Here is a 21,363-nt window from a genome sequence, read left to right as displayed (position 1 = left end):
GCAGGAGGGAGAATGGCTGAAGAGATCCGTTTTAAAGTAGCTCTGTTGCTTTTCACTCTGAAATGCTTTCTGTGGGAGGGAACCATTCTTCTCAGCAGAAATGGGTTTTTTTTCACTGCAAAGAGCCTGTAATTTCTGAAAGCCAGTTAAAATGCTGCTTAGAAAAAAAATATCTAAAACATAGTGCTTCAAGATAATAAACAGAATAAATGTGTCACCTTAAAGTGATAAATATGCATACATAAGCCAGATAAGTAGTTAGAAGGAGCTAAGCTGTAGCCGCACAACCTGCCCGTGGTTGAGGGAGTAAATTTCCCCCCTCTTCCACAATCCTCAAGACTCCAATAATCAGAAACATCAATAATAACATATAGTTATCACTAGATAAAAGTTTTACTAAGGCGAAGTTAAGATTGAGAGTACATATCAAGAAGTTAAGGGCAAAACTCTATTAGCAAAAATAAAATAAACTAAATTTTATGCAACCAAAATATTGTTTGTGAATTATGGGGTTTTAGCCAAGATTTATTTAATAAACAAAATTTGTTTGACAACAAAATAAAATGTAGTTTTAAGCAGAAGCAGACGGAGTTTATAAAGGGCATACCATCGGGAAACAGAAATAATAGCATATGACTTAGCTGACCAGTCGTACAACTTAAATAGCAAATTTCAAATAATGAATAGTGAACAGAATGTTCAATATAAACAGTTCACAATTTCGTAAAAAATGTGATCTGTTTGCATATATTCTCTGAACAAAGTAAAGAGTTAAATTTATAAAATAATTGTTTGCAATAATAGTTGCACCAATTCTAATATTTACATATTATAGACATTCCATATTGTAGCGCAACTACAATTCAGGAAATACCTCAAGGGGTGTCAGAGAGCAGGCAAGTTAGAGCAAGTAGATGTGACTTTTAGTGAATCTAAAAACAACATACATGGACGTTTCAGGATTGTATATGTTGGCAATATTGTATATTTGTTATTGGCAATTAAGAGATGAAAAAATAGTCCTGTCCTTTACATAAAAATACATATTCTTTGCATATTCCTTTTTATTGCCTTCAGTGTTTTAGAACTGTAGTGTTTAAAGGTTGCTTTGTTGTTGTTTCCTCTCTTTGTCATATAGTAGACTAACCTTTTCTCTTATTCTCTGTCTTTCTGAAGCAGGTTTCCTCTATAACTCTTAAGCAGTCTGTCCAGGACTTTACTGCAGTTTCTTTACCTGACTTACTAAAGAATGTAATTTCTGACTAAGTCAAAGATTGCTGTGAGGGTGACATAATTGTAAGTACTACTGGAGATACTCATTCATAATGATAAAAAGAATGATGAGGTAAAAGGAAATATGGCATGGTAAAATTAAAAATAGGCATTTAAACATCAGAAAAGATTAATTTACTTTCTCTTGCTTGCAAACCTTCCTTTCCTCTTTACCATGCCATTAAACTACTGGGCATTCTACCTGTGGTACTGCTCAGTGTAGCCAATCAATAGCAAGACTTCAAATGGATTTTCCCCAGTTAAAATAATCTGTGGTTTAACTGATTTTTCTCTGTGCTTTTTTGGTTTGTTTTTGTTTTAGAAACCTTATGCATGTCAGATTCCAGGATGTACTAAGCGATACACAGACCCAAGCTCCCTGAGAAAGCATGTAAAGGCACATTCTTCCAAAGACCAACAGGCCAGGAAAAAGGTAACTTTCCCAGAGGATTGTTCTGCATAGGAATTATATATTGAGGGTAGTGTTGTAACACTAGAAGTATTGAGACATCTTAAGTACCAGCACTTGTGAAACTGTAGAGCCTTGGTCTGGGACTGCTTGATTAAAGAAACCATCCATGAACAAGTTGTAAATCCAGTGTGTGCATAGATGATACTTTCAGTTTTGACTCAATAAGGCTGATTGTTTTACTAGAAGTCCAGCAGAGATTATCATCTGTTGATATAATGATTAATCATAACGAATATATGTAACTCAGTATATGGAAAAATAATTTTGAGAAGGGAGATTTATTTGTAAAATTCTTTCACCACGTAAGTATATTGTGATGCAACATCCAGTTTATGCTGCCAATCTGAGATCGATAGATGTATATTGAGGATTGATGGATGGTAGGTCAAACTGACCTGTATAGAAACATTAGTATATTTTCATACATCTCAGCCATTTTCAAACCTCAAGCTATTTCACAATGCTGAGTCCCAGGTTTCTCAGTCCCATGGGAAAAAAAGTTAGCTGAGGACATGATCTGATTTTTCCCCCACATCTCAAGCCCATTTTTACTATAAACCATGTTATACTGTTTTAGACCAATGAGGATAAGTGCAATGCTTTAATTTAAAAAACTGATGAGGATGGAGATGGTCTTGTTTGCACTACGGGGGTAAGTTACGCTACTCCAGCTACATGAATAACATAGCTGGAGTCAACATAGCTTAGGTTGATTTACTGCAGTGTCTACACCGCACTGTGTCGACAGGACACTCTCTCCCGTCGACTTACCTTACTCCTCTTGTTCCAGTGGAATACCGGAGTCAACCAGAGAGTGCTCTGCGGTCGATTTAGAGGGTCTTTACTAGACCCTGTAAATCTACCCCCGCTGCATCAATTGCAGCAGCGTCGATCCCCAGTAAGTGTAGACATAGCCTTAGAATAATATAGAGAGAGTTAAAACCCTAGAGTCATAACCCCTACAGAAGGGGCTATATTTAACTTGGGTGACAGCATGGATTGCCCTTGATTTGAATGGTAAAATTTTTTGTTTTGACAGTGTCTGAAACACTAAAGCATAGTCTTACAAACTGCAAAATGTAGGGCTAGATTGTGATTTAACTGTTTTTGCCCTGAGCATGTATCTGTGCTGCTCCCAGAGATCAGGGAATGAATTTTAATTGTTGGGAATTATAGTTTACTTCCTAATTCCCCCTTGTGTCAGGGGAAAAGTAATCTCCTAGTGGTCATTACTGTGCTGGCTGGCACCTTGACCCACCCCTACCTGCCCTCTCCTTGCCCATGTGTGGAGGAGGGCTGGTGGTGGTCCTGTGCAAACTGGTCTCCCGGCTGCACTGTGAACCATAGGGCACATAGCCCATGGAGAGGAACAAAGGGGTGTTATATGCCCCCCACTTACTGCCTTCCGTCAGCATGTGAGGCAAGCGGTTGCCATGCCTGAATGTTCTGTCAAATTTACATATGACACATTAAATAAAACTTGGATAATGTATCTGAACAGAGGGTATTAAACTCTTAGGTAACATTACATAATTGAATGTAAAATAATATGGTATGCTCTGTACATAATTGTGTCAAATTGCAGGAGTATGAGGGGTTCCATTCTTAGGATGACATTTCCCATATGGTTTTATTCATTTTCCATTCTTCTCTTATAACAGATTAAAGCTGGCCCTTTTAACTCCTCACATGGTGATTTTTTTTAGAATTAAATTTAAAGTTGTTTAGTTTTTTATCCAATCCATTTGATAAGGATTTATTTATCTGAGATGGGTTAATATGTGGAAGTGGAAATAAGTCAACCCAGCAAAAAAACAAAGGAAGAAATGTGGCATCAATCAAGCCAAATGTTTAAAAACATGCACTGAGGTCGCAGTGTATAATATTTACAAGGTACAGCGTAGTTACTGGACCTTTGAGAACTTATAATTGCTAACTCGCATCATGCTTTGGTATTTGAAATATCTCCTGGCGGTAATATAATAATAATAATAAAAAGTAAGAAACAATAAACCTTTTAAGGCAGAATTAAGATTATTTACGACTTTAATTAAAAATGAAAATTGGCTTAATGTCAAAAAAGCCTTTACAAAAAATGTGAATTCATCAAAAATAACCATAAAAATTCCAAGGTGATAAAGGCACAGTGGAGTAATAGTTCCAGCCCTAGGGAACTATTCTATTGAAAAGAATGAAACCCTTTGCTGTCACACCCTGTTAGTCATAGATTCATTTAATATATCTTGCCTGACTGCCTCTAATCCTCATTTTAACCTCCCCCTACACACTAAATGATATTATTTTGGTGTCTTAAGTTGCTAGCTATCCAAGATTGTACACTAAAATATGTTCTTGATGTTACACAGATTTTAAATAGCAGGGAAAATGTATTTGTGGCAATGGAGATGCCCTAGAATAAACTACTGTACTCACCATGTCAGTCTGAAGCTACACTGATTCTTCCACACAACTTTTCATAATCCATCCTCAAAGCTCCTTGCCCCTCCCTCTGCTGTGTAATGTAGACCAGAGAGATGTTGCAGTGAGAATCAAAATAGATTATCTATCTATCATGTAATAACTTTTCGCTGCTGTGATTTTGTGCTCTATTGTGCAAGGCAAAGTGCCTGATTCTGCAGTTCTTTTTCAGGCAAAACCCCTACTGATGTAAATTGAAGTCTTTCCTATTAAGGGAATGAATTCCTGACCCACTGAAGTCAGTGGCAAAACTATGTATAATATGCTGTTCAACAAATCGGAGCAAGAGTTTGTATTTTATTTTTAAATACAATATTGAAAATAAAACCCAAAAGTTTAGCTACATCTAGTTTTTCACCTTGTGAAATTTCTAAGAAATTCCCCACATGACATCAGAAAGGGGATGGGGAGAAGAGGAGAATCAGAACAGAGAGTGAATGCAAAGCCAGAAATATCAAATATCTGATCAAAGAAGTCTAAAATGCAATTCAGATAATCTTCTATTTAAAAAGTCTTTAATGACTTTCAGTCATGCATAGAAAACTGTATACAATAACAACACAAAATATTTTCTTTCTATATATTTTAATTGGAGATAAAAATAACACATAAGAGTATCTTTAAACAAAATTAAAAATGCAGCCTCCATGGTTGGAGTCCATCTCCCTAAAAACAGTTGGTTCAACTATCCCTAAGCATGGCCTATGGAAGTCAGCAATATGGAAGTACAGATAGTGCTCAGATTGGGAGAGGGTTGAATACTGGCTTGTAATGCCTCTGACCTATAATCAGCTGTAAGACATCCCCACTTCCGTGTTATCCCCTCCTTTAAACACTTCCTTTTATGCCAGGGAAATGCAATAATTCAGTGTAGTGAATCTGAAAGACAACAAATTTTAAAACACTTTTTTACACAATGTGCAACTACCTTAAGGAACTTATTACCACAAGATACCATAGAGGCCAAGAGCTTAGCAGGTTTCAAAAAAGTACCGGATATTTATGTGGATGATGAGTGTATCCACAGTACATTCATTAAAATTTTAAAAAATCCCCAGATTTGTAAGGGATATAAATCCCCATGCTTCAGGACAGAAGTCAACGTCATAGTAATGAGATTAGAAAGAACCTTGATTATTCCATAACTGGTCCCTTGCGGTTTCTCGTACATTCCTCTGAAGTATCTGGTCCGAGCCACTGTTGCAGACAGCATAGGACCAGATGGATCTTGGGCCTGATCTAATTCAGCAATTTGAATAGTTCTAAATGAATGAACAAAAAAGTAATTTTACAATCTGTGTTTTCTTGCTTTTTCCTTTCCCCCATTCCATTTTTATTCCTTTTTTCCTGTTCTCGCTTTCCATGTCCCCTCTCATTCTATCTCCCACTTTCACTAGGTGTGATTTTTTTTAAAGATATGCAACCAAAACTCATATAAACTGTAATGGGAGGTTGGGGTGCATATGCTATGGTAAAATTGGTCCCAGTATCATTCTATCTTTGTTTCTGTCTCTTTAATAGACTCTGCTTTTCTCTTTTCTTTTCTCTCCTCCCTTACCTTTACCCTTCCTCTGTCCCCATACACATTCTGTATCTGAACTATTTCTTCAGAAATATGTATGCTAAAGCAACTAAATGTTTCACATTTAATGTTACAAGGATCATTTCATCTCCCATTCATGATTATATAACAATCCTGTGGCATCTTGACTTCAGTGCACCTACACAAATGATGAGAATCTGGCCTTTTAAAGGTGAAAGCTCCAAAAATGACATAAAATCTGCTTTCTATACATAAATATGTCCCAGCTTCAATATCCAATACTTCGGGCCATTCCAGGGCCAGAAGCAAGTGTTATGCTTTCTGTTGGGAAGTTGGGAATCTCTCCATCCCAAAGGAATGAAGCTCCAGTTTCTAGCCCTGCAGTGTCATGAAGTAACAGATTTTTATGTAAAGAAAGGCTGTCACTGGCCTAGGACTGAATATTGCCCAGTCTGACCTCAGGACTGTGTGACTTTTGCAGGGAAAATTCTGCATTTGGGGGTAGAAGTAGGTTGCCAGGTGTCTGGTTTTTGACCGGAACGCCTGGTTGAAAAAGGACCCTGGTGGCTCCGGTCAGCAGTGCTGACTGGACCATTAAATGTCCAGTCAGCGGCATAGTGGGGCTAAGGCAGGCTCCCTGCCTGCCATGGCTCCATGAGGCTCCCAGAGCAGTGGCATGTACCCACTCCAGCTCCTATGCATAGGGGCAGCCAGGGGGCTCTGCACGCTGCCCCCACCCCAAGCGCTGGCTCTTCAGCTCCCATTGGCCAGGAACCATGGCCAATGGAAGCTTCAGCGGCAGCGCCTGTGGATGGGACAGCGCTCTGCAGAGCCACCTGGCTGTGCCTCCGCATAGGAGCTGTAGGGGGACATGCCGCTGCTTCTGAGAGCTGCTTGATGTCCCAACCCCGTGCCCCAGTCCTGATCCCCCCCTCCCACCCACCGAACCCCTCGGTCCCAGTCCAGAGCACCCTTCTACACCCCAAACCCCTCATCCCCAGTCCCACCCCAGAGGCCGCAGCCCCAGCCGGAGCCCTCCTCCTCCCCCCCTGCACACCAACCCCCTGCCCCACCCTGGAGCCTCCTCCCGCATCCTGAGCCCCTCATTTCTGGCCCCACCCCAGAACCCACACCCCCAGCCCAGAGCCCATACCCCCTCCCTCATCCCACACCCCTGCCTCAGCCCATTGGCTCCTCCCATACTCCAAACCCCTCATCCCTGGCCCCACCCCAGAGCCTGCACCTCCAGCCTTCACCCCCTCCCACACCTCCCTGAACCAGTCCGGTGAAAATGAGTGAGTGAGTGAGTGAGTGAGGGTGGGAAGAGCGAGCGACAGAGGGAGGGAGGATGGAAAGAGCAGGGGCGGGGCCTCGGAAAAGGGGTGAAGCCGGGGCGGGGCCTCAGAGGAGGGTTGGGGCAGGGGAGGAACAAGGGTGTTGGCTTTTGTGCGAGTAGAAAGTTGGCAACCCTAGGTAGAAGGAAGAAACAATCACTGTCATTGTTATTTCATTTCTTCTGACAAATATGTAATGGGTGAGGAGGATTCATGCAAATACACCTCTACCCTGATATAACGCCGTCCTCAGGAGCCAAAAAATCTTACCGCGTTATAGGTGAAACCGTGTTATATCGAACTTGCTTTGATCCGCCGGAGCGCGCAGCCCCGCCCCCCTGGAGTGCTGCTTTACCACGTTATATCTGAATTTGTGTTATATCGGGTCGCGTTATATCGGGATAGAGGTGTATAGACAAATAGGAAAAAATGGGAGGTAGAAAAGTAGGAGGATAGAAGGTGCAGGATATTTGCCCCAGATAATCCTCGTAATATTTGTTTTTACCTTACATTTCATGAAATCTGGCAACCATTTCTAGATTATAACATTGTTCTATTACACTGCAGTCTGAAAAGTATGAACTGATGCATCTGATAATTTTTATATCCATTCATCTATATTAGGTAGAGGTAAATCCCTCTAATGTCTAAGGACCAAATCCTGCGGTCCTTATTCTGGGAAAATCCTGTCTGAAATTTATGACTAAGGGCCAGATGCTGATACCTTTGCTCATATTGAGTAGTTCTTTATTCCTCTATTAGTTCCCTGAAGCCAGTGAGATTACTAAAGAAGTACGGTACTACTCAACATGAGTAAGTTTTTGTTGTTGTTTTTTTTGCAGTCAGTAAGCTTAACATTTTCAAAGGAATGTTCTGCACAGAAATGTCTTACATCTGTTTAATTGATGATGTTGTGCTTGAGCATGACCATTCTATAGCCCTTTTCTTTATTAGACTCCTGTATTGAAGTTACTATATGGGAAATGACAAAACTAAATCAATAACAAAATCCACAGCTCATTCTGTTGACCCAGCATTGACTCAAAACCAAGTTAGAAAATGAATATTATCATTACTTCTTTATAAGACAAATTTGATGGGGAAGCTGAACTACAGTCCTGTACAAACATAAGGACTTTATCCTTTTCATATAGACATACTTTGAGATATGATATACTATTTCACCAGGGGCCCTGCTTAAGGAAAGTGTATTTGTAAAATGTATGATAATTCTTGTTCATTTTTATTGTTCCCACTTTTTTTTAAAAAAGCAACCCATGCAGTAAATGGAGTCTGGGCTTCTTCAATTTTGTGTGTGTGTGTAGATCATGGCATGAACCAAGAAATCCACTTTCAACTTCAAAGTGGATTACTTTTTTAGTCTTTTTAAATATATTTCTGTTACATTAAGGAAAACCTATTGGAGCCCTCCAGTGGCCAAAATAGTACCTCTAAATTCCCATAAATATTAAGCAGGGACAAGATAGCCTAGTTGACAATGTCAGTCTTATAATTCCAAGATATAATCTTCATTTCCTCCAGTGGCTGTACTTTTAATTACAATTTCCGATGTATTTATAATTACACTGATGGACAAATGTTATTCATGACACTTCTATTTAGCTAAGACAGTGATGTAACATATTTCTGCAAAAAATATTGAAAGATTGTTAAAGAGAGAAACAAATACAGTTAGGTTAAGTTCGCCTATGTTGTGATATCGTAAAACAGCCCTGGTAGTCATTTAAATAGTTAAAGTAAACAAGACCACCTACGATGAATTTAGAACCTCTCTTGGGGTTCATAAATCCACAAGTGAGAGCCCTGAAGTGAAAAGTGAGAGCTAAGTTAGACCTAATACTGTCTTATTTATCTTGATCAAACATCTAGTCCAGTGGTTGCCAAACTTGTTCCACCGCTTGTGCAGGGAAAGCCCCTGGCGGGCCGGGCCGGTTTGTGTATCTGCCGCGTCTGCAGGTTCGGCCGATCACGGCTCCCAGTGGCCGCGGTTCGCTGCTCCAGGCCAATGGGAGCTGCTTGAAGCGGCGGCCAGTATGTCCCTCGGCCCGCGCTGCTTCCAGCAGCTCCCATTGGCCTGGAGCAGCAAACCGCGGCCACTGGGAGCCGCGATCGGCCGAACCTGCGGACGCGGCAGGTACACAAACCGGCCCGGCCCGCCAGGGGCTTTCCCTGCACAAGTGGCGGAACAAGTTTGGGAACCACTGATCTAGTCCTTAGCTATTTATATAGATCCCATGTCTTTTAATAGTTCCTTATTTGCAAACTTTACTATTTTTAACATTAGACGTTCTAGTTCAGATTTATTATAAGGCAATCTTTCAGACATTGACCGCTTCATTGCACTGATACTGAATAGGACTCTCTCTTATGGAGCTGTTTCTGCATCATTTTAGCTTGTTCAAATTGCTCTTAAAGAAACCAAACCTGGATTCGTTCTGCCAGGTAACTTACCATCTTTACTGGTTCTGTAACATTAGTAAATGCAGGTTTGAAAGACTACCACATTTGCTGCTCTGGGTACTCCACTGTTATATACAATGTCATTCAGCTGAGCAGCTAAAGATTAGAACAACAGTGTCACTAGTGCGGAATGTGATCCTCAATGAAACAGTGATACCGTTGGGCAGCTATTTATTTATCTGGTATACATTCTTGTGTCTCTCCCACAGCAATTGCGCTATGTGTCTGCTATCCCTTCTTTCTTCATTTTAAGGCTATTTATTGCTTCTCCACTGACTCCATACAGTCAGCATCTGATATATGACACTTCAAAAACATTTTCAAATGTTTTTAGAAGTTATTTGGAGTTAGTTTATTGGATTTGTATATTAGCCTGATGGATGTCGCAAAACACCTGACTTTCTATTTCACCAAAGAGTCAGGGGTCTCCCAAATGTCACTATTAGGATGCTAGGGAGGTAGAACATCTTATTTGTCATAGGAGTTGGGTCTGGGGAAGGACTGAATATACAAACATTTGCCAAGTTTGCTACAAACATGGTTCCGTTTTTCCTGAAAAATCTCCCTTTTTGGTGCCAGAATTAGCAAAGTGAAAACTGGGGGCTTTGCACAGCTGCTCTCAGTGAGCTCATAAAACAAACAGCCCAAGAAAAAAAAGCTCTTCATACGCTATTGTTCCTATGAAGTCCATCAAGAGGCTTTCTGAGTTTCTCTTATTGGCTCTGTCAAATTGTGGAAGTAAATGAGGTGGGGAGGGAGAAGAGCACTTGCTCAGCCTTTTTTCTGGTGTTTAAAAAAACCTGAAGGAGAAAGTTTTGGCTGTACTCAAAGCAGGATTTCCTGAACTGACTCTCCGATGCATTTTAGTTCTTTGAATGGTAGCTCAGGCTAGAACTGGTTGGAAATTTTTCAAATGAAATTTTTTGTCATTGAAAGAATGGCCTTTTTCAAAAGTACATATTTCCATATTAAAATTTTAGTTTTTAAATTTTTTCAACTTTTTTAACAAAACTGGAAAATGAAAAATTTAGTCTTTCTTGGTTTACTATTTCTTCAGTGGCAAATTGTAACAAAGGGAGGAAGAACAAGAAAACTGAAAAACATGGAGGGAAATGAAAACTTAAAAACTTTGAAAATGAAAATTTTCAAAATCAAATATTTACAATGAAAATGTATGATAAAAATGTCACGTACATGAAAAACTGTTCCTTTTCAAAATCTGCAGAATGAATATGACTTCAAAGTTTTTCACTACAAAATGTTTTCCATTTTTTGATCTATTCTAGTTGGGTACATAGTTTCTTTGTCTCCTCTAAGCTTCTACCTTGATTTTTATTGGGGAGTAAACAAGCTTAGCTTGATGTTGGTAAATCTGAATTAAGTGCTTTTTTTAAATATCCAGGTTGTTGAGATTGTGTTCTTTGTGAAATTAATGCTCTGAGATGTGAACACTGTTATAAGGGAGCCTGAGAACAAACAGGAAGCAGATAAACAAGACTGAAATGTAGTGGCTCAGGGATCAATAGCATTTTTCAATATGGCTGATAATTGTATAATCAGAAAAGAAAACTTCCTTCAGATCTGCAGGAAGTCTAGAATGGTTGGATAAATACTGCAGATGACCATGAAGAACAGAGGTAGCAGAGGTGGACTGTTGTGACTCAGAATATCTGGAAGGAAAATATTAAGGCTACAGAGGTTTGGGGCCCTATTTCCCCTCTCACTTACACTGTGTTTATACATGTGTAATTCCCCTGGCTTGTGTGGGGTAGGAATGTTTAAGTTAAAGTGGGGTAGGAGCTACTGACTCACACCTTTCTACATGGTCTTCCAGTTCCTAGTTGAATAAATTACCCCAATTCAAACTTCCTTACAGATCAGTGAAGCAGGGTGTACATAAGCTCAGTGAGCGAAATGGGATCTCTTATACAGCCGTTCACATCACTTCTGAATTTGGCCCACTGTCACTAGGATTTGAGGCAATTCAGTTTGACTAAAACCCTGCATAAAGTCCAAGTATCTAGGATCTATGCAGGTGAAGGGCAGGGGAGGTGAAATCCACCCTTCCAACCCTGAGATCAAGACACATGGGCTGAATTCCAGCCTACCTGTGTCTGCTATTCATGTGTGCTGAAATAGTAGCCACAACCCTTCCACTATCCTTATGTGTTGGGGCCACAAGAGCCTCATCAACATAGATTATGTGGCCACTCCCTGGCTAATTCCAACCATTGCCCTCCTTGCCAGTCTGTGCTGGCATTGAGTAGAGAGACCCCTTCTGTAGCTCCTGGATTTTGCAAAGATACACTTGCTAGCTACATCATCCAACAGCCAACCCTCTTCCCCCACAATGCATTCCTAGTACAAATGGTATAAGTGATGCAGTGCCTAATTTGTGCACCATAGGTCAATTTCACCTTCAGGAACTAATCTGGATCACTGTTACTCCTCTGGACCTTTGCCATCCTGATAAGCTCTGTATCCCCTAGCAGGCTGTCTTTTGTTCCCTTTATGTCTGACTTACTCAAATATATAAGACTGTAGTCTTAAAATATGAAAAAACAAGCAAAATGGGTAGAATAAAAATAGGGGAGCCAAAAGACATTCCTTTACTGAACAATATTTTCTCAGGCTATAAGACATATGATAGTTCTACATTAACCTGTAACAGGGGTGCTGGAACAATTTTTATAGTGGGGGTGCTGAGAGTCATTGAACCAAACTGTAAACTCTGTATATAATGGAACCCACTTCAAGCCAAGAGTTTGCAGCATACCCCGCATCCCTAGTTCCAGCCTATAATTAATATCTAAAAAGGCTTGACAAATAGTTTACTTTTATTGTCTGGCATGGGATGCTTTGACAAATACATCCTTCTTCCACAAATAATACAGATCCGGTTTTATAAATATGGGCAGCATATAATGCTGTGTGATGTCATCTTGATTGTTCATTGTTTACACTGTTTTACAGTAGGGCCAAATTCTCTGTTTAACTTTTGTGATTATATGTTGATTTCACCCCAGTACGGCTGAAGTTACCTGTTTGTTTGCATAGACTTTGAGTAAATGGAGTTTTATGCCAGTGTTTGGGTTTAGTGGAGAGCATAGATAGAGCACGATGTCCAGGGTTTTTCTTTTGCTGAAATCTTTGGTTCAGATTTCATTCTACAGAATTGTTTCGAGTTAGTTTTTTCATTCTCTTGCCTTAGTCTTTTTAATCCTTTCCCCAGTATTTTAAAAGGATCTCTTTCCCTGTGGAAACAATGCTAGTGCCTTTTTGCTGAATGCCTTACAAATGCAGCAAATAAACTCACTCTTTTTTCCCCTCTCTCTGTCACTCAGAATGATTGCCAAGAAAAGCAGGAGCCATGAAGGGCTGAAACTTTATTCTATTGATATTCAGCAGTTATTAGTGTGTTGTGTTAGTGACAGCAAACAGCAATGTTGTAGATTATTAGCCTACATGTATCTGGAGAAACTGTTCATAACAAGGCGGGTGTTCAGAAGCAGGGCAAACAGCTTTTCTCCAGCTCCTAAAGTACCAGCCCTGTGTAATTCTGAGTCTGTCTTTCAGTTTTAAGTTGCTCTTGTTCAAACTCTTAGTTCAGATTTCACTGTTAATACTGCAAAAGGGAGAGAATTGAGTAAAGGGGGGGGAAGAGGAATCTATTTTCTTGCTGTGAGAGCAGATGAATTTAAGGATATTTTCCCCCCACTTGTTTTCTATGGAGTCCATTTAAAATATGTCATTAATGCAAACAGAAGTGCATTCAGAGGGTAAGGGTCAGTGAGCAGTGCCCATGGCAACTAAGAAACTATTCTGCACAAAAAATGCGGTAAAGAGTAAGTGTTTTAATCCTCAACTTTAATCCCTTTACTTCCTGTTCTCAAAATGAAATATAAATCAGGCACCATGGAGTGCAGCAATTTTTCCTGAAAGGGACATTGGCGAGAAAAGGATTAGTAATGGGCAGAAGTGTTTAAGGAATTTAATCACACAATTTGTTGTAAAACTTTTGAGACTACGAGTGACCAGTTCTTTTGAGCCTGGCCAATGAAAAACAACAAAACATACTTTGAAAGTGATTAGAGGGCTGGCTCTGGCTGACACCCCCATTTCTTGTTGTTGTTACATCATTGCAGCAGTTGCTGTGACTTGAGAAACCATGGAATGTATTTGGTGTGCCCACTGAGAAGGCTCCGAGATGGGGGTGGTATTTTAATGGTGGTGTATAGAGGACTCTTCTGATCTCTAGGAAACAGAGACAATAAAGCAACCTGCATTTTTCATCTTGCTACTGGGGTTGCTGCAGTTGTTATAATCAGGAGATTAGCAAAGCACCGTGACATTAATATTTACAGATAGACTACTTCCTACTACATTTTTCCATCACTGCTTTCAGTCCTGAGCTTTCCCTTGTGCTGGTATAGGCTTTGGCAATATGGAGTAGTGGTACATGCTCAAGGAGGAAGAGCTAGCATCATACTTGAAGAAATAAATATATTGTCACATGGCCAAAAAACAAACCAAAAAGAAAATGAATCAAAACACAACTGAAACATCCCTTATTTGACAAGTGCAGCGATGTTTGTTATGCCTGTATTCCACCTTTGTTATCAAACTATGCCCCTTTTCATTCATGCCTTTCACCTCTCCCTTCAGGATTTATATGAGATTGTTTCCTGCTACTTTTATGCATATTCCTATGACGCTGTCGCAAAGACTTGTCAGTAAATAGTTCAGCAACTGTGGGTATAAAATATATAAGCAGATATCAAACTCTTCCCCCTGAAATCCTGTGTCCATGAGCTATAGAACCTGATGATCATCTGCTGTGTTAGTGCCATATACAATCTCACAGATTATGAGTGATAAAGGTTCTGCAGGCCACATTAGGTCTTTGGTATTACCTGTGCAGTCCTTTTGCCTTCACTGGTTTTACACAAGTGTAACTGATTGGAACTAAGTAAACAATTCTATTGAAGAATAGAATTCAGCTCTCACTTGCTTAATTGTGTTGGCTATACAGGCTAACAGGAGTTAAAAATGAAATATATTTTTGTCATTAAAGAAAGCAGACCTGACTGAATACACACATCGACCAGCTCAGTTGAGTGAGAAGGTACCATTTTATTTAATCACTTTTCAGACTAGAATTGCACTTTTAGATAACAGATTGAGTTTCACCTGCTTTGAGCCTCCTCAAGGATGTGCACATCTTTGGGTTTCTGGTTGTTTTTTAATGTATGTAAAGTAAGGATGATTAAGATAATTATAGATAAAGAATATAATCGACTCACTTTAGGCTTCATGGAAGTAGTGAGTTTTCAGGAGCAATTTGAATAAAGGGAGCGTAAAAGCTTAATGTTTTTTCTTAGATACCCAAAACTTGGGACAGCTTCACTGAGGCTTGTGAAATTTTGGACAAAGCTGGCCCTGTGTGAGAGTCCCCAGACTGATTTCCAGTTTCAGTAAGGCCTGGTCTACACTACGAGTTTAGGTCGACTTTAGCCGCGTTAAATCGACTTAAGCCTGGACACGTTTACACTACGAAGCCCTTTCTGTCGACTTAAAGGGCCCTTTAAACCGGTTTCCTAACACCACCTCGACAAGGGGATTAGCGATAAAATCGGCCTTAGGGGGTCGGAATTGGGTTAGTGTGGACGGAATTCGACATTACTGGCCTCCGGGAGCTATCCCACAGTGCTTCATTGTGACCGCTCTGGACAGCACTCTCATCTCAGATGCACTGGCCAGGTAGACAGGAAAAGCCCCGCGAACGTTTGAATTTCATTTCCTGTTTGCTCAGCGTGGAGAGCACAGGTGACCATGCAGAGCCCATCAGCACAGGTAACCATGATGGAGTCCCAGTCCCAGTCCCAGGATCGCAGAAGAGCTCCAGCCTGGACCGAACGGGAGGTACAGGATCTGATCGCCATCTGGGGAGATGAAGCAGTGCTCGCCGAACTCCGAAACAGTAAAAGAAACGGCAAAACATTAGAAAAGATCTCCAAGGCCATGAAGGACAGAGGCCATAACAGGGACGCGCGGCAGTGCCGCGTGAAAATTAAGGAGCTAAGGCAAGCCTACCACAAAGTCAGAGACGCAAACGGAAGGTCCGGGGCAGAGCCGCAAACATGCCGCTACTACGCGGAGCTGCATGCCATTCTAGGGCGTGCAGCCACCACTAGCCCAAGCGTGTTCTATGAGTCCCTCTCTGCAAACGGGGAAGCGGGTTCGGCGGACGAGGAAGATGAGGATGGAGAGAACATAGATAGCTCACAGCAGCAAGGAAGCGGAGAAACCAGTTACCCCAACAGCCAGGATATGTTTGTCACCCTGGACCTGGAAACAGTAACCCCCGAACTGACCCAAGACCCTGAGGGCACACAGGGGACCTCTGGTGAGTGTACCTTTGCAAAAATTACACATGGTTTAAAAACAAGCGTGTTTAATGATTAATGATTAATTTGCCCTGGCAATCGCGGCCAGTACAGCTACTGGAAAAGTCTGTTAACGTGTATGGGGATGGAGCGGAAATCCTCCAGGGACATCTCCAGAAAGCTCTCCTTCATGTACTCCCAAAGCCTTTGCAAAAGGTTTCTGGGGAGGGCTGCCTTATCCCGTCCGCCATGGTAGGACACTTTACCACGCCAGGCCAGTAGCACGTAGTCTGGAATCATTGCATAACAAAGCATGGCAGCGTATGGTCCCGGTGTTTGCTGGCATGCAGACAACATCCATTCCTTATCGCTCTTTGTTATCCTCAGGAGAGTGATATCATTCACGGTCACCTGGTTAAAATGGGGCAATTTTATTAAGGGGACATTCAGAGGTGCCCCTTCCTGGTCTGCTGAACAGAAATATTCCCCGCTGTTAACCACGCGGTGGGGGGGAGGGGTGAAGTGACCATCCCAGAGAATTGAGTGTGAGGGGGAGGGGAGTTAGTTGGGTTTGTGCTGCATGTTAAACCTGAAATCGCAGCCCCTCCTTTTACATTGCAAACCCATTTTAAATGGCACGGGTGCTTGGTATGGGAAATGAGGGCAGAACTGTTTGAAACCATCCCCACATGTTAAGAAGGTTAAAAAAGCCCAAAGACTATATGTCTTACCATGGCTGCCTGCAAGCTGAAATCTGTGTCCTGGCACTGCGTGAGTGATCTCTCACACCAAACCAGGAGACTCTCAATATAAGAGGAAAAATGCGACCTTGTAACGAAAGCACATGTGCTGTGTGATGTTGTGAACAGCAAAATCTAACGTGAAAGAGTCTACCCATTGTTCTCTAAAATGTATCTTTTTTAACAACCTCTCCCTTCTCCACCAGCTGCAAATCTTACTCCTTCGCAGAGGCTAGTGAATATTCGAAGAAGGAAGCGAAGGACGCGTGACGAAATGTTTACTGAACTTCAGACCGCCTCCCACGCTGACAGAGCACAGCTGAATGCGTGGAGGCAGTCAATGACTGATTTTAAAAAAGCCCAATATGAGCGAGAGGAGAGGTGGCGTGCTGAAGAGGAGAAGTTGCGTGCTGAAACGCGGGCTGAAGAGGAGAGGTGGCGTCAACTTGTAATCAGAAAGCAAGAGTCGATGCTCCGGCTGCTGGAGCATCAAAGTGATATGCTCCTGCGTATGGTTGAGCTGCAGGAAAGGCAGCAGGAGCAGAGAACGCCGCTACAGCCCCTCTGTAACCAGCAGCCCTCCTCCCCAAGTCCCATTGCCTCCTCACCCAGACGCCCAAGAACACGGTGGGGGGGCCTTCGGCCACCCACTCACTCCACCCTAGATGATTTCCAGTGCAATAAGTTTTAAAGTTTTAAATTGGAGTGTGTCCTTTTCCTTCCCTCCTCCCCCACCCATCCCGGGCTACCTTTCCAATTATCCCCCTAGTTGTGTGCTGAATTAATAAAGAATGCATGAATGTGAAGCAACAATGACTTTATTGCCTCTGCAAGTGGTGCTCGAAGGGGGGAGGGTAGTAGGGGAGGGTGGGGTGGTTGGTTTGCAGGGAAGTAGAGTTAACAGGGTGGTGGGGGAGGGGCAGAGGGTTCATCAAGGAGCAACAAACAGAAGTTTCACTCCGTAGCCTGGCCAGTCACAAAACTGGTTTTCAACGCTTCTCTGATGCGCACCGCGCCCTGCTGTGCTCCTCTAACCGCCCTGGTGTCTGGCTGCGCGTAATCAGCGGCCAGGCGATTTGCCTCAACCTCCCACCCCGCCATAAATGTCTCCCCCTTACTTTCACATATATTGTGGAGCGCACAGCAAGCAGCAATAACAATGGGGAGATTCTTTTCGCTAAGGTCTGAGCGAGTCAGTAAGCTGCGCCAGCGCGCTTTTAAACGGCCAAATGCACATTCCACCACCATTCGGCACTTGCTCAGCCTGTAGTTGAACAGGTCCTGACTACTGTCCAGGCTGCCTGTGTACGGCTTCATGAGCCATGGCATTAAGGGGTAGGCTGGGTCCCCAAGGATCACGATAGGCATTTCAACATCCCCAATGGTTATTTTCTGGTCCGGGAAGAAAGTCCCTTCCTCCAGCTTTCGAAACAGAAGAGACTGCCTGAAGACGCGAGCATCATGTACCCTTCCCGGCCAGCCCACGTTGATGTCGGTGAAACGTCCCTTGTGATCCACCAGGGCTTGCAGCAGCATTGAAAAGTACCCCTTGCGGTTTATGTAGTCGGCGGCTTGGTGCGCCGGTGCCAAGATAGGGATATGGGTTCCGTCTATGGCCCCACCACAGTTTGGGAATCCCATTGCAGCAAAGCCATCCACTATGGTCTGCACGTTTCCCAGAGTCACTACCCTTGATATCACCAGGTCTCTCATTGCCCTGGCAACTTGGATCACAGCAGCCCCCACAGTAGATTTGCCCACTCCAAATTGATTCCCGACTGACCGGTAGCTGTCTGGCGTTGCAAGCTTCCACAGGGCTATCGCCACTCGCTTCTCCACTGTGAGGGCTGCTCTCATCCTGGTATTCTGGCGCTTCAGGGCAGGGGAAAGCAAGTCACAAAGTTCCATGAAAGTGCCCTTACGCATGCGAAAGTTTCGCAGCCACTGGGCATCGTCCCAGACCTGCAACACGATGCGGTCCCACCACTCTGTGCTTGTTTCCCGGGCCCAGAATCGGCGGTCCACGGCATGAACCTGCCCCAGTAACACCAAGATTTCCACATTGCTGGGGCCTGTGCCTTGTGAGAGGTCCATGTCAATTTCCTCATCACTATCGTCGCCGCGCTGCAATCGCCTCCTCCTCAGCTGGTCCTGGTTTGGCTTTGGCATGTCCAGGAGGCTCTGCATGTTTTCCAGGACAATGCGCGTGGTGTTCATAGTGCTCAGAATTGCCGCGGTGATCTGAGCGGGCTCCATGATCCCAGTGCTGGCTATGGCGTCTGGTCTGAAAAAAGGCGCGAAAGTAGTATCTGACGGACCAGGGGAAGAAGGGAGGGAGGGAGAGAGGGAGGGAGGGGCGAGTGACACTGCGTACAGGTACAGGGAATGAAAATCAAGAAAGGTGGCTTTGCATCAGGGAGAAACACAAACAACTGTCACACAGAATGCCCCCCCCCCCAAAGATTGAACTCAAAAGCCTGGGTTTAGCAGGAGGGAGGGGGGAAGCAAATGAATGGAGAATAAATCTATTTTTTACATCTTAAGACGACGGCGCAGCATGACTGATAGCCCTTGGCATTTTCTGGGTGCTTGGCAGCAAATACTGGGCGCTTGGCAGTAAGCCTTCAGGTCTATTGCACCATCTGATACCCACTGCAGTACGACAACGATGGATACCAATCGTAATATGCTATCTACTGCCCAAAAGGCAAGGGGTTGCTGCTGTGTAGCAATCTAGCCCCACGTCTGCCAGCCCCATGTCTGCCAGCACCCAGATCGCCATCGGCCTCTTCTGGGTGCTTAGCAGACAATACTGGGCACTTGGCAGAAAATAGCATACTACGACTGATAACCATCATTGTCTGCCCGGGTGCCCATGATTGACAGCCGCTGCAGTACGACGACGACGGATACCAGTCGTAATAAACCATCTTCTACCAAAAGGCAAGGGGCTGGTGCAATGCAGCACCACGGCTGCCAGCCCCACAGCTGCCTGCACCCAGATCGCCAATGAAGGCTACCAGTCATGCTGCACCGTCTACCGCCAAAAGGCAGTAAGCTGCTGCTGCTGTTTAGCAATGCAGTCCCACGTTTGCCGGCACCCGGAAGAGATATGGTGACGGTGAGCTGAGCTGAGCGGGCTCAATGCTTGGCGTGGTATGTTGTCTGCACAGGTAACCCAGGTAAAAAGGCGCGAATCTATTGTCTGCCGTTGCTGTGACGGCGGGGGAGGGGCCTGACGCAATGTACCCAGAACCCCTCGCGGCACTGCTTTGCATCATCCGGGCATTGCGATCTCAACCCATAATTCCAATGGGCGCCGGAGGCTCCGGGAACTGTGGGATAGGTACCATAGTGCAATGCACCGGAAGTCGACGCTAGCCTCGGTACTGTGGACGCGGTCCGCCGACTTCATGCACTTAGAGCATTTTAGGTGGGGACACACACAATCGGCTGCATACAACCGGTTTCTATAAAACCGGCTTCTATAAATCCGACCTAATTCTGTAGTGTAGACATAGCCTAAGACTCAGGGGGTTTGGCTGTGTTGTAGGTTGTGAGTTTGTTAGAACCTGAAACTCATAGCAGAATGTGTGTTTGGGGGGCGGGGTGTTATGGTTCAAGGGTGAACTGTACCTTTGACCCCTTACTCTGTCTCTCTGTGGACACACTTTCGAAACAACAGGCACGTATCTGCGCTTCCCTCCGGATGGAATCCCCTGATTCACCGCATTTTTAGACTGGATCCCCAAGTCACAGCCATATCCTCAGCAGGTCCAGCTGGCTTCTGGCCCATGCTTAGGCTTCCCTCTGGGATCCGATGACTAGGGCTCTGTGTCTGTCACAGAGGTCACGGAAGTCATGGATTCCGTGAGTTTCCACAACCTCTATGACTTCTGCAGGAGGGAGCGTGTGGGGGCTGTTACTTGGGGAGCCCCCAGGACAGCCACACCCAGCGCTGCTCCGGTGGCCCTGACAGCGGTCCCTGGGCAGGCGCTGGAGCAGCCGCAGTCCCCAGCCAGCCAGCTGGAACAGCCACGGTCTGTGGCTCCCGGCGTCTGGTGCCACTGGCCCTGGGCGCCCCCCTCCCCAATAACAGCCCCCCCACAGTCCTCCAGTGCCCCCCCCAAAGATTTAATCACAGGTATTTGTAGTATAAGTTATGGACAGGTCATGGGACATGAATTTTTGTTTATTGCCCGTGACCTGTCCATGACTTTTACAAAAAATACCCGGGACTAAATCGTAGCCTTACCTGTAACCAATATGAAAGTGCAGTAACAGAGAACAACTTGTTCAAAGCAAAGTATTGTTTATCCATAGAAACATCACAGAGACGAAAGTCTTAAAACAACAGCAGCCTATATTCTTATTGTCTTAGCTAAGCTTTGAAACCATTCCTTGAAAGTTTAGATGGCCCCCCAGTTATCTGTGGTGCCCCAGCATCAGGGGCCATGTTACAGTCTGTTTCTCTGCAGACTGCCTCCCTTCACCAGGCTGCTCTTTAACACAGTTTCCAAGTCCTTTGTTAAAGACTTGCTGCCCTGGTTCCCCCGAAGTTTCCAGCTGAAACCTTCCTCTCTCCTCTCCCCACTCACATCCTGGGATTCAGCCAGATCCTGATTCCACATTAATGGAGGTGAGCTTCAAAGACTTT

At 43.6% G+C, this 21,363-nt stretch overlaps 1 protein-coding gene across 1 annotated transcript in view; it reads left to right on the top strand.

The window, feature by feature from the left end:
- GLIS3 (GLIS family zinc finger 3) overlaps positions 1-21,363 on the top strand; it is a 191,571-nt gene that overhangs the window by 113,978 nt on the left and 56,230 nt on the right. The window contains exon 4 of the mRNA XM_029911701.1: positions 1,595-1,705. Coding sequence (XP_029767561.1) covers positions 1,595-1,705 — 111 coding nt within the window. The remainder of the gene's footprint in view (positions 1-1,594; positions 1,706-21,363) is intronic.

This window comes from Terrapene carolina, unplaced genomic scaffold (assembly GCF_002925995.2).
Source record: "Terrapene carolina triunguis isolate 2854851 unplaced genomic scaffold, T_m_triunguis-2.0 Scaffold113, whole genome shotgun sequence".
Taxonomy (NCBI): domain Eukaryota; kingdom Metazoa; phylum Chordata; order Testudines; family Emydidae; genus Terrapene; species Terrapene triunguis.
Note: the sequence above shows the minus strand (reverse complement) of the source record. Positions and strands in the feature narration are given on the sequence as shown.